We start from the raw sequence: 14,250 nt of genomic DNA, 5'->3' as shown, positions 1-14,250 counted from the left end.
AGGAGAGTGGCGCGTGCAGAAGGTATCCTCCTAAACAATCTCACAAGTCCTAAGCCGAGATGGACGAATCCGCGGAATGGGAAGCAAGACTGTGTTGAGAGCTCGCTCTGCTTCTGAGAAACCAAAAAGGACCAAGATCAGGGAACTGCCCACAACTGCGTGTCTGGGCTCTGCTTAGAACTGCAAGAGGACTAAGGTGATGGCAGTGGGTGCTGTGCGGGACCTGAGCCCTTCCCTGCAACCAGGGCTGAGCTCTGAGGTCACACATCTTAAACAAGGCTGCCTGGAGGGTAGCATACGTCCACGACGTATGTCTCCCGGGCCCCCTCCTGACACCCCAGGCTGCCTTGAAGTGGCCACTTTTCATCCAGAGAAGCAGATCTCCAATTTAGGAAACAGAGCCCAGGCCACACACAATACCCCAAATCCTCGGGTCCCTGGAAGGGACGTCTGCTGTGCCAAGGTCAACCAGCAGGGTTATGCCATTATTGTTAAAGCAACTATTGAACACTGCACTCTATGAGCAGCACTCTTTCACGTGTCCTTGTATTTAAATCTCTCAACCATCTATATAAGACAGGCTCTATCAGCAACCTCACTTTTCCAATAAGAATACTGAGGCTCAGGTAAGTCAAGTCATCGGAAGCACGTAAGGAACAGGTCCAGGCTCAAACCTAGGTCTTTCTGACTCTACGTCCAACACTCTCTTCCCTGCCTCTCAGCTGCCTACAAACCTAGAAGACCTACCCAGTCTTCTCCACCCTGTGGCCACAGACCAGAGCAAAGATCCTGAGGGCCTCCCAAAGAGAAGCCTCAGCACACCTGTCCTCCCAGCCGTCTGTGTGCTGTCCCTTCTCTACCCACCTCAAAGTACCCACTGACTGTAAATGGTCAGCAGAATTATTACTAGAGTGGGCTCCTCTCCCGCGTGACTGGTAATTTTTATAACACCTCTAAGATGAAATGGATTGCTGTATTTATAACAAGGGAACAAACAGAATTAGCAACTTATTTATTAGTACTTCTTGCTTTTAAAAACTTTTCACCTCCCAGACAAAATGCACAGCAAACTAGGAAATGATTTGAATGTACAATTCACTAAACCAAGACCAAAGCTTGATGGAAATAATTTTATTTCTCATTGGTTGGGGCTACATAGTTCTTATGTAAATATGTATAACCATGTTATTGTTATTAATAATAATAGCTAGTATTTATCGAGTACTCACCACATGTGAGTATCAAAGTGCTTTAGATATACCGACTCAGTTAACCCTCACAGAAACACTATGAGTTTTAAAATTAAATACCAAGGCACAGAGAGGTTAAGTAATCAGCCCAAGCTCACAGAGCGGGCAAGAGGAGGACACAGGAATGAATCCTGGGTCTTCTGATGCTCATCTAATAAGTCACAGCTGCCATGGGTGCTTGCTGTTCTCCACCTGGGAATTTTAACCATTAACTTAGAGCTCCAATCATTAAGCAATACTGCATCTCATATAAACACCTAAGCACTTAGATCATATCAAACACAAGTGTCTTAGAACCACATCAATTCATTTATCCTATGAACCGAAGTCACTGATTTCACTTTTCTTCCTGTGTATCATCTATTTTGCAGACAGAGAAACAGAAAGCAAAACTAACTAAAAGAACAAGGGTGCTATTGTCCTGGCCTACCAATTACCAACGGCATTTCTGAGAGGGAATAAAATACAGGTGACGATTCTTCACCTGTAGACTGGGTTCTAAATCCACATGGGGGACTTTCCTGGTGGTCCAGTGGTCAAGACTCCACGCTCCCACTGCAGGGGGCTCGGGTTCGAGCCCTGGTCAGGGAACTAATATCCCACATGCCGCCAAAGTGCAGCCAAAACTAATTTTTTTTAAGTTTAAAAAATTAAATAAAATAAATCCACATGGGAACCATATAATCAGAATTACCAGTGAATGTCCCTTAATCGCCCCCCCCACAAAAGGACAACATACTATATTTGGTGAATGTAACTCTTTACAAGAACATGTATGTAAACAGATAATGCACACAAATGCACAGAATATAACAGGGAACCTGTATGACAAAATACAGGTGAGTAAAGTGATAAGTATTTTGACTCTACTTTACAGGAACATGGTTATTCAGTGGTATGTGCAGTTAAATCTGTGCAAGTTAAACGTGTTTGTTGGGCTTCCCTGGTGGCGCAGTGGTTGGGAGTCCGCCTGCCGATGAAAGGGACACGGGTTCGTGCCCTGGTCTGGGAAGATCCCACATGCCGCGCGGAGCGGCTGGGCCCGTGAGCCATGGCCGCTGAGCCTGCGCGTCCGGAGCCTGTGCTCCGCAATGGGAGAGGCCACAGCAGTGAGAGGCCCACGTATCGCAAAAAAAAAAAACAAAAAAAACAAAAAAAAACGTGTCTGTTAAGTTGGAAGTAAGGTACTGGAGAAATGCTGCTGGTCCAGGGCCTAATTCTCCACCGCAGCAAGGGCTCAGCACCTCGTACACACTCACCTGCCCAGTCACCTGGTGGGCCCTGACCCCCAGAATCCAAGGACATGGGCAGTTCAGCATGAGTCCCTGTGGCTCCCACAACCTCTGTAGGAGGCCTGGCACAGACGCTGAAACCAATGCCAACTTCTGCTCTCTCTCTGCAACCAGCCAATAACATTCACAGATATTTTTCTCTTTCCCAGGCCTACTTCTATAGGAAAGGCAGCTGTATCCTCATCGGTTTTGCGACATTACACTTACTCATGCCTGGCCAGTCTACTAAGTGAACCTGGTCCCTGGACAAGGCAGCACCCCCAAGCTTGCTTTAATAAGATGCGCAAGAGAAAGTCACAGAGACCCTCTTGCTCAGGTGGCCTTGGTAACTAGAGGAAACTTCTGCAGCCTCATAGAGAACAACACCATTCAGGCAGCCCGCAAGAAGATGAGTTTAAATGCTGAGCGGCTGATTAGCAAGGCAGGGCCGCTGTGGAGAGGCCTCTGGGCCACCCTTTTTGTAAGGTATCTAAATTTGAAATGGGGAGAGTTACCCAGTTCAGGAAAGAGCCCTTGCTCACTTCACAACTAATTCCATTTCTTTGACTGCTAAGCACACAAGAGGAAACCTCCACAGAAACTGAGGTATGTACACAAAGCCGGTTGAAAGGAATTTTCAGAAACAATTTTTTTCCCCTAAATGATTATTAGCTAAACATTTTCAACTAAGCTGTAAGAAAAAAAAAAAATCAGGGTAATTTTATTTCTTCCTACCTGGGGCTATATAGTAATTATGCAAATGGCAGGGAATTTGTCACTTTGAGTAACCATAAGTGTGTAAAATAATTTGATTAAAGAAAATACAGTTGCCTTAGTCATCATACTAATTTGACAAGGGCTTTAAAAATGTCTCTCAGCTGTCTGCTTCTGGGTTAGATATGCAAAAGAAAAACAAAAAAACATCTTCAAAATGATGCTTCTTTAGGAAAAAAACAGAAAAGGAACAAATCCAGCTGTTTCACCTCAGCCATTAATTGCAAGCCCACTGAATGTTCTCAAGCCTAGAAACAGAGTGACTATAAAGCAGTGAGATGGAACCTTGTTGACAGTCAGTCATTCGTCTCCTTACATTGTCACCAAAACCTCAGACTTCATTTTTACATAACTCTAAATAGAGTGAAGGAAGTCAAAGACAAATACCATATAATATCGATTATACTTGGACTCTTAAAAAAAAAAAAGATACAAATGAACTTATACAAAACAGAGTCTCAAAGACATGGAAAACAAGTTACCAAAGGGAAATGGGGTGGGGTGGGGATAAATTAGGAAGTTGGGATTAACATATACATATACACACTGCTGTATAAAAAATAGATAAACAACAAGGACTACTGTACAGCACAGTCAACTATACTCAATATTTTGTAATACCTATAAGGGAAAAAATCTGAAAAAATATATATGTATATATAACATATATATGTATAACTGAATCACTATGCTGTACACCTGAAACTATACTTCAGTTAAAAATAAACTATTTTAGGGCTTCCCTGGTGGCGCAGTGGTTGAGAGTCTGCCTGCCGATGCAGCGGACACGGGTTCGAGCCCTGGTCCGGGAAGATCCCATATGCCGCACAGCAACTGGGCCCGTGAGCCACAACTACTGAGCCTGCGCGTCTGGAGCCTGTGCTCCACAGCAAGAGAGGCCACAATAGTGAGAGGCCCGCGCACTGCGATGAAGAGTGGCCCCCGCTTGCCACAACTAGAGAAAGCCCTCGCACAGAAACGAAGACCCAACACAGCCAAAAATAAATAAATAAAAAAAAAATTAAATGAACTATTTTAATAACTATAAAAGCTAGACTATACTTCAATAAACTATACTTCAATAAAAAATAAACTATTTATTTTAATAAATAGTAAATCAACTATACTTCAATAAAAAAATAAACTTTATTTTAATAACAATCTGCAAAAAAAAAAAAAGATAGGGACATGCCCATTCCTGGTTCATAAGAACCTCCTGTGTGCCCCACCCAGAGACTAAACTGACCTTTTTAAGTTTTCATCCTGAGGAAATTCAAATGTGTTTGCAATTGAGCCTCTTCCACAACAGCGCAGAGGTGCCCGAGGGCTTAATTTCCTGCACACATCCTTATCACCTCCAGTCCTCACTCATTTGAGAACACACACAAACCTCTATAGGAAGGGCTACCCTCAGTGAATGGCCTGGAATATCTCAGTGGGTCTCCCCCAAACACCAAGTGCACACAAAACAACTTTCTCTCTGTGCAGTTCCCATATGCCCTGTGCCTTCTCCAAACAGCCCAAGACTTAAGCAGGTGTTACATCCTTGCAAGTAGGTCAGGGCAGACTGGAGCCACCAGAAGCAACGATCCGAGTAGAGGAAAATTAAATTGCATTCTCTCTTCTGCACACAGTGACGATCAAACTGAATGGGTCTCTCATTTTTTTTTTTTAATATTTATTTATTTAGTTTGGCTGCACTGGGTCTTCATTGCAGCACACGGGATCTTCGTTGTGGCATGTTTTAGTTGCAGCATGTGGGCTCTTAGTTGCGGCATGTGAACTCTTAGTTGCAGCAGGCATGTGGGATCTAGTTCCCTGACGAGGTTTCGAACCTGGGCCCCCTGCACTGGGAGCGTGGAGTCTCACCCACCCACTGGACCACCAGGGAAGTCCTGGTCCCTCTTCTTAGGCAGAAAAAAAAATATTTCCTAGCCAGTCAGGCAGTTTAAGTGACTACAAGAGACCATCCCTGTGACTGTTGTCTGTGACTATTGTCTTATCTGAAGCATGATTTCCAGTTAAAACACTGGCAAGGGTAAGAGATTTCAGAATCCACAGCTGGCCCAGGCTGCACCCAGGTCACCTTATCTATATTATCATCATCATCATCGAGTTTAGGCATCAGGATCAAAGTCCTTCTGTATTTCCCCAGGAGACCCCAGCACCCAGGCCAAAAGTTGCCGGACCCCTGCCTAGCTTAACAATTGGTGGCTATCTCCTATATAGATCTACCTTGAGTTTGGGCGGCTTCTTGAGGGAAAACAGACACACACACACACACACACACACACACACACACACACACACACAGAGTCCACCTTTTCAAAGTTGCTTCTCAAATCACAGGCAACTTCTAATTCAGGTCTGCAGTTGGGCAGCTTATACCAGTGTCAGCGAAGACACTAGGTAATCTGTCTTTTCAGAAAGAAAACGGAGCAATGAAATGAAGCCTCCTAATATTAAAACAATGGCACCTGGAAAGACGAAATAATAAGGTAGCTACTACGGGGACTTGGGACTCAAATAGGAAGTAATGTCATAGGCAGAGAATTTGCAATCTCCCTTCTCTCCCTGAAAGTAAGCAGTGTTGGCAGGGCCCCAAGGTGTGCCCTTCATCAGGTATCTGAAAATGCTTCCTCAGAGGGGCAGGCTGATTGCCAGTGTAAAGATCCCATATAACACACCTTGCACATGGACCTTGTGTGTGTGATGGCCTACAAACACAGGTTCTCAGGTTTCCTAAGAAAGCCACCATGAATGGAGAAAGTTGCCTTTCCTGGGAACATCCTGCAATGTTTCATTCTCAAATTAGCCATAAAGAAGTCTCACATCACTGAAGAAGCAACAAACTTTTAATTCTACCTCCCAAATAAAAGATGAAGAGAAAATTCCCAAGCGGCCCAAAAGAGCAAAACCCATGGCAAGCTGCTTCAGTCAACCCTGACAAGCAGACTATTTTCATGAGGTTCAGACGGCAGTGGAGAGCCAAGAGCAGCAGAGTAAGGCAGAGACCTGAGCACCTGATGCCTCCACTCTAAGTAATAACAATGCATTCAATTTCCTAAGCCCGTCCTCTCCTAGGCCTCCATCTGCTTTCTGCCAGTCACCTGTTGACTCCAGTTACCCTACCCCTCAAACCAGGCTCTCCATTAGCCCAGGCGGGAAATGCCGGGAGATCCCCACCAGGTGGACTCAATTCCTCCTCTGCCTGCCACTCAGCCATTCTGGGATCAGAGTCCACTTCCTATCTCCTGGGGCCAGCCCTGCCTGTAACATCCACCAGCCCTCTACTTCTTAACTTTCTAAAGGGGCTTCGGCCACTCATCTGATCGAAGCCCAGATTCCTTTCCTTCCAAAATCCTTAAATCATTGCAAGCTAAAACCGAGCCCATGCCTTATCATTCATGGTGTGAAAAGTTCTGATGGCGTTTGTTTGGTTTTTTTAAGATGTAAAACCTTTTATTTGTAAATGGTGATCTTCCAAATCTGTGTCCACAAATTCCAAAACCCATAACACTCTGTATACTTCAAGAAATTCAATTTTTGCCAACATTAGATACTATAATACAGAACATGAATAACCCACTCTATTGAACAAAATTGGTTTGAGGCAAAAACTTAAAAACTGGAGGCAGCTGTTGATGAACACAGCCCCGGTTAGGTACCACATACTTTGCATATGCTACAGTACAAACCTACATGTATTTTTATTACTGTGCATTTGCATCTTAGTAATACATGTCTCTATTTTAATATTTTAATGGTCAAATTCCCTCCAAGGACACTCTGATACACTGACCCACCCCCCAAGACACGGTCATCCCCTAATTCCAAAACTCCGAAGGCCACAGGTACTGTCTGCAACTAAGTACTCCAACTACAAGTGCATTTTATAAAACAAAAATCTAAACAGAAATGAAAATGTGCTTTTGGCTACAGGATTCACCGGCAGCATGCATGTCATGGATGCAGCCAGTAACAGGGATTTAAATGCCTCTCACCTGACAAGGAGCAAAGAAAATGCATTTGATTTTCAGAAACCCTGTGAGCCTGTCACCCCAGGAACCGAGCTGAATTTGAACATCCCTCTCTTGTAACCACATAACTGACTTTATCCCACACCAAGAGACCAAGCCTGGTTGTACTTCCCCGACAGCAAGTCCTAATTCTTAGGAGGCTGTTTATGAATGGTACAGGGCACCCAGCGACTGGCCCTCATTAACTGCACCCCAAGGCCAGGAAGAAGGGATTAATGGTACCATCGGAAAGAGCATGGTTCTATCTCAGGATGTAGTTCTCCAACAGCCAAAACCTTGTCCAATTCTATCTCCATCAAACTTGCTCACTAACACTCAAAATCTATGACATTTGATTTCAGTTTCAGGTCAGTAGCCAAGTAATGTCTTAACACTATACACTCTGAAAAATCCTGCTTAGTCAGGACCGTACTTGGGTCTGGAAGTGCATTCTCTTAAACCCAAGTTGGGACCACCTGCGCGGGGCAGGAGACAGTGGGTATAGTAGGTATTTGACTGCTGAGTCATTACAAGCTGTTTCCTCTGGTATGTTATGCACCCCTAACCATTTGAACATTAAAATCCCCCCTCAGAAAGCAAATGAAATCGATGTACCTTGTGCACAATGATGCAATACCCCCTTGGGAACGAGATACCACGGTGGGGAATTGAGGTCTAAGAGTGGGTAGCAAAAACTACACAAACTCACAGCTGCTCTCCAGGTATTGTAACTTTATCCCAGACGCTGAGAGATGGCTAACGGATACGGAGTGGGAATATTCGCCCTGCAGCCCCGGCTCGGATCAGGGCCACACTTGGGCGCATTTTACTCTAAACTGTTAAATCCCTCCGTAATTGGTGGATGGAGAAAGCTACCGGAGAAAATGATGCATAATGGATTTGTTCTCCCGGAGGATGGAATGCAGAGTCGAGAACGCAAGAGGCTAACGGGCTTTTCTTTCCATGTGCCGGTCACCTGAAAACCGCGATGCTTTCCTCTGCAGGGGCGCTCCTGAACTTACCCTCTGGCTGTGCTTTGGCGGGAGAGGGATAGTTTCACGCCCACCTGCCCGCTGCCTCTCCAACCCGGGTCCCCCCCCAGCCCCCGCCGGCCGCGCGAGCAGCTGCGGGCATCAGCGGTCCCGCCGGCTCCCGGTTCGCTCAGCAGCCCGGGCCGGCAGCTCCCCCGGCGGCCGCCTCTGCACCACTAGCCAACCTCCACGCCGGGCGGAGGTCATGCCCGCCTGCCCCCGGCGCCCGGGCTGCCCCCTCCTCCTGTCAGCTGAACACCCAGGAGCCGCGCTGGGGAAGGGGCCCCGCGGTGGAGTTGGCACGGGGACTCACCAGGTAGGCGCCCACCGTGCCCTGCGCCAGCATCAGGGCGCACTCGGACACGAGGAAGATCTTGATGTTGGAGAAGCAGGACACCTTCTTTTTCTTCTTCTTGTTTCTCTGCGCCTCGTCCCCCTGCAGCTCGCCGCTCCGGCCGCCGCCCGACGAGCCGCCCGGCTTCTTCCCCTGCATCCTTCCCCCGCCGCCGCCGCCGCCGCCGCCGCCGCTTTCCCGCTTGCCCCGGGTGTCGGGGCCGCTGCCGGGCGGAGGTGCGCGCGGCGAGGCTGCGTGCTGTCCCCGCCCCGGGCCCGCGGCGGCCACCCCCGTCCTGCCGGGGCTAGAAAGGTGGAAGGCACGGCTCCTCGCAGCCGCCGCCGCCGCCGCCGCCGCCGCGCTCGCCCCCTTCCTCCTCCTTCTCCTCCTCCTCCGCCCTCCCCTCGCCTCCTCCTCCGGCTAGGGCTGTGCCAATCACAGGGGCTCCTCGCGCCGCCCGCCGCCGCCGCCTCGCCGCCGGCGGCTGCCCGCCGCTGCCCTCGCCCAGTTCCCGTCGCCCGCGGGCCGCGCCTGCCCTCGCCTCCCCTTCTTCTACCGCGAGGCCCGGGCCTCGATCGCCGCTGCGCGCCCCCGCCGCGCCGCTCCTCGCCGCCCGTGTGCCCCGGGGCAGGTGCGAGGGTACCGGCCTGGGGCGCCAAGCTCTGCCCCTTGGCCGAGGCTGGAAGCGTCCCGCTGCCCGAAGGACGCGGCAGAGGGGGAGTCCCTGCGGAGTAAGGGAGGGGGTGCCCCAGAGGGAGGAAGGCCGTACCCAGCCCCTAGATGGCGCTGCGGGGCTCGGGGCGCCGCCTTGGACACTGGGTGGTATTGCAGGAGGAACTCCGGCCGCGGAGATGGGGTGCGGAGGCGACCCTGTGGGGCGGGGACCTAGAGCTCCGGCGTCGGGGCGCTAGACCCGAGGGGAGGAGAGGTTTCTAGGAAGAGAGAGAAGACTTGAGTACCCAGGAAAGGGTTGGCGCGCTCCCTTCCCCTCCGCCCGGGTATTTCTGGGGACGGATGTTGCGCTCTGGGGCTTGGGGAGGTGCCAGAGGTCAGAGCTGCTCGAGGCTTCTACAGCCTGCTGGCCTCTGCTCCTGCTCTTCTAGGCCTCTGGGTGTGCCTAAAAGGCCCCAGACCAAAAGGAAAGTTCCATTAACCCGTCGGGAGCCGTACAGAGTATCAAGTGCCCCCAGCCACGGTGTCTAGGCGGCTGCAGGGTCGCAGCGACCCCAGCAGAGGGCCTTGTGCAGCCCGCCATCTGCCTGGAGGCCATCCTCGAAATTGATGTAGCCGCGCAGTTGGAGCCAGCAAGAAGAGATTAGCCACAGGCCTGCCTTGGTCCCCACCTCTCCCCTAGCTTTGTGGCCCGGGCCACCTTCCTTGGCCTTGGCCTGAATGCCCAGGCCCCGTGGCAGCCGCTCTTTGTAATCATTACCAGGAGTTTGTGCCACAAGGCACTACCGACAGGATCTGCTAGTCCGCAGACAGCTTTCGGAAGCTCAGAGAAGCCTGGAAAGGACTGGACAAGTACCAGGAAGCACTCAGCATCTTCCACCTGGTCCAGTGGGGGCTTAACCAATCATTTGAAAAGCCTTTCCTTAATAGTCATGTTTAAGAAAATGATCCACTCTCCTAGGTGCCTGTGTACCAAGGCAGGCTTAAATCTGAAATTGAAGAGTAATTAACACTTTCATAATTTTTGCTTACTCCCAAAGAAGTTGAACGAGAACGGATAGTGTAATGGTAGGGGGTGTTGTCTTGCCATACCATCTAAATATAAACTGCTGCATCCTCCTGTGGTTCCACACATGATCTCACCTAGGCTTGGTGTCCCTTTCAGATGCTCCCCTCCCCTTGTCTGGGCTGTCTCCTATGTGAATTGGCTTCCACCACAGAGGTCTTTTTCCATTTTCCCCAATTCCTGTCATTATCAGCTATACCATTCCCCAAGAGTTTATCACCTTACTGCAGCCCCTCCCTTACTCCCTACACCCTCCCCTCACTCATAGCCAACTTTTCTATGGGATCTTTCCTCTTACGCCCTTGGTCCTCTCCATCACTCTGGCATCATGAGAGCGCCTCATCACTTTTTCCTGAGAAGACCCTTGAGGAGGGTCTGAGAAGACTCACTTTTTCCTGAGAAGCTCCCTTCCCTGCCTCCAAAACTGTGAGCTACAAAGCTGAGCTAAGACTGTTTACTTGTTTCTGAACAGTGGTCCTGTCACTATTGAAACAGCTTCCAAAGTGCGGTATAGTCTTCGAGTTTTATTTACATACTTTGTTATAACAAGAGCTAATGTTTGTTGTGTGCTGACTCTGGCCAAGCACCGTTTGTTCTAAGTGCTTCACCCACATTTACAACTTAACCCATACAACCATCCTCTAAACTAGACACTCTTATTAGCCCTGTTTTACAAATAAGAAACCAGGCCCAAAACTGTTAACTAAACTTACCAATGTCACACATATCCAGTAAATGGCAGGGCCAGCCTTTGAAACCAAGGTGTCTGCTATCACAGCCCCAGTTCTGAACTCCCTATATATTATCTTGCTTATCACCCAGTGGTCTGTCTCTCGGGGAGGATGGCACTCATATTGTTCCTATTTTATAAATGGAGACTCAGAGATGTAGAATGACTAGCCCAGTGTCACTCAGCTCAAAAGGGACAGGACTTGGATGCAATTCCAGCTCTCTTTGTCTCTTTGTCTACATTGCCTCAGGTACAGACCAAAAGGGGGACAAGCTTTTTTCAGCTTCAACCATTTATTTCACGTAAAATTTAAGTGTCTTTAGAGAACTCAAACCCCTTTGCTGTCAGAGAGAGGATTCTGGATTAGGGATGTAGATTCCTCCTATAATTTATGGTACACAGCCATGAAAATAATTCAGTGCCTGAAGCCTTAAGAATAATCAAAGTCGGCCTGAAGGCAACCAGGCATTAGCCTCATGACAGTCAGAAAGAAGGAATTTAACAGGTTCAATTCTCTTCCTTCCTGCTCATCCTTTGTTTACCTGTACGTGAGGGTTCCGGGAATAACGAGCTGGGTTACGAGCAGCAGGTGCTTCTGCCTGGCTCCTCTCCTATGCAGACAGAGGCAGCAGCAGAAAAATAGTAACTGTCTTCATATCTACACAACACGTGACTGCTGATAGAGTGCTCTGATGTCCTGTGTCTCACTCAACTCTCACAACAGGGAGAGCAGATCTTATTAACCCCATTTTACTCATAAAGAAAGAGCAGCAAGTGGCTTTTTGGAGGTCACAGCTAGCTAGTGTCAGGAATTAAAACCTGCATTTTCCACCCCAAACTGGGGGAGCACCTAGGAGAAGGAGGAAGGAGATGAAGAAAGAGTTTAGGCCTCCCATGATCTGGGGTGCCCCCTCCAACCAGCCTCTGGAATGGACAGTTGATGATCATGTGATGAGCAAGGCCAACACGAGCTTAAACCCCACCCACCAACTGGGCGACCTTGAATGTTGCCTTGGAGAATTGGTTTAGCCGCCATTTCTAGGCTGGAACCTTTTTCATTCCTCTATCCCTCTAGTGGTGGATGATGGGTTTAGAACTGGTCAGTATGAATGACTGTAGAACCCTTGGGATTATTTTAGTCTCTCAACTACTTTTCTGGGCTAGGTGACTTTTCTAAGTTAGATGAAAATATTGCTAGCTGAGGCTCTGGTTCCATGAGTCCTTACTTTGCTGACTATTAGAAGTATTCCAAACATTGAGATGCTGCAGTGTACTCAGGAAATCTGAAGCATAAAGAAGATTGGGTGACATGGGAAGATAAACTGGCTTTTGATCCTAAAATATTAATAAACTGTATGTGTACGCTTAGTGCTTAAGATTTGGAGAGCTTTTCTCCCTTACTTTAAAAAGGACCATCAATTCATTTCTGTAGGAGAGAAGTGGGTTAACTTCATGGACGTGGAAAAAAAAATGACAATGTCTTCCACTGTTACTGGGCTGTGTCAGGATTTCACAGCAAGCAGCCTCAATGCAATTCCACACAAGGAGAAACTGTTGTCCAAGTAATTCACATGAACCATCTTTTGCCAGCTTCAGTTTTGTTCACAGGCAAATACAAAGTCGAAAAATAAATGCAAAGAATGATTTCTGATTGTCACTGGAGTGCAAAATAGATGCTTAGATCCTCACCCTATGGATGGATTTTTCTTTTCTTTTCCTGAAAATACACCAATCATGTACTGTGTTCAACCAAAGATAGAATTGGGGCTGGGCTAACTTCTCTGGCTTGAAACAAATATTTGGGCTGAGTTGAAGCTTATTTCCTCTTCCTCAGGGTTTTTCTCCCCCCCGCCCACCTCCACTTTCCAATTAGCCTGATCCATATGCCTTTCTACCATATAGCCTGCATTTGCTGCTTTCTATAATCTTAGTTCTATATTTTTAATTATATGTCTTAATTTGAATATATCCTAAAACTCAGCAAAGAAGTTAAAAGGGTAAACATCAATTTGGATGCAATTTAAAAAAGGATGAATCCAAAATCCAAGTGGAGAAACAGAAGAAAAAAACCTAATGAAAATTGAAGAATAGGTATGAGAAAACTTGGTTTTTAGAAATGGGTTATATTTATGGAAAATGAGTTTTGAGATAAAGGAGAAGGAGTAAAACAAACATGTACCAATATTAGTGTATTTGGGTAGCTCATCATTTGCTACAGTCTATTGTTATTTATGTAAATAGAATGTGTTTATCCAAATAGACTGCTAGCTTCTTAAGGGTAGAGAGAGTATCTTACTTTAAAAATTAAGGAGTATTTGTCCTGCTCAGGGTCTAAGAGGCCTCCTGCCAAGAAGCTTGGTACTTCTGATTAGGACAGGAAAACGACCCAGAAGGGGTCCAGGTTCATAGAAAACTTCCTTCCAGGCACTCTCCCCAGGGATCCACTTCTCCACCCCAGCCGCAACTGTGCACACCCTTCTTGCAGCAGGCCTTGTCCCCGTCAGCCCCTTTCACTGACATCATGCTTTTACTTTTCTCTCTCAGAAAAAGGGAAGATCCCAGCTTTGCTCCCAGTCTCTGAAAAATGCACTCCAACCTTTGTATTTTAAGGATGGGTACTGACAGCAACTGTGGGCACATGAAATTAGCCAGCACTGAAAGTGTTTGGGGGGCCCCAGAGCATCTCCAGCCAAGGAAGGTGGAGACCTAGAGGTTAATATAATGTCAAGAGTTTCATGGGTTCCAAGGCTGGCAGAAAGTGGCCATAGCTGTCTGCCTTCCTGAGGGGAAGTGGGCTCCAGGCCTGTGTACCCTTGGCAGGCATGGTGCAATGCAATGCATTAACTCTCTGATTGATCTAAAAGATAAGGAGTTCCTGGAGAGTATATATGAAGACAATGAAAGAAAATCCACAAGGTGCATTGTGCCACTGAACCCTAAATCACGTGTACGGTAAGTTCCCTACATATGAACCTTCAAGTTGAGGACTTTCAAAGATGCAAATGTGCCTTCACGGGTGCCTTCACATGTCCGATCACATAAGGTGTGAGTGAAATTGCCCCTCGTCTCCCATTGCTGACGATCCTTCAGCTCTATCATCTCC

At 47.6% G+C, this 14,250-nt stretch overlaps 1 protein-coding gene across 2 annotated transcripts in view; it reads right to left on the bottom strand.

Annotated features, from left to right (window-relative positions):
• SLCO3A1 (solute carrier organic anion transporter family member 3A1) overlaps window positions 1–9,377 on the bottom strand; it is a 318,353-nt gene extending 308,976 nt beyond the window's left edge. The window contains exon 1 of one of the 2 annotated variants that reach the window (XM_027083145.1): window positions 8,659–9,377. In XM_027083145.1, coding sequence (XP_026938946.1) covers window positions 8,659–8,838 — 180 coding nt within the window. In that variant the 5' untranslated portion in view covers window positions 8,839–9,377. The remainder of the gene's footprint in view (window positions 1–8,658) is intronic. The other variant, XM_027083144.1, reaches the window with a different exon arrangement.
• Window positions 9,378–14,250: the final 4,873 nt, after the last annotated feature.

Source organism: Aethalodelphis obliquidens, unplaced genomic scaffold (genome assembly GCF_003676395.1).
Source record: "Aethalodelphis obliquidens isolate GAN/ISIS:26980383/991018 unplaced genomic scaffold, ASM367639v1 scaffold49, whole genome shotgun sequence".
NCBI classification, from domain to species: Eukaryota; Metazoa; Chordata; class Mammalia; order Artiodactyla; family Delphinidae; genus Aethalodelphis; species Aethalodelphis obliquidens.
Note: the sequence above shows the minus strand (reverse complement) of the source record. Positions and strands in the feature narration are given on the sequence as shown.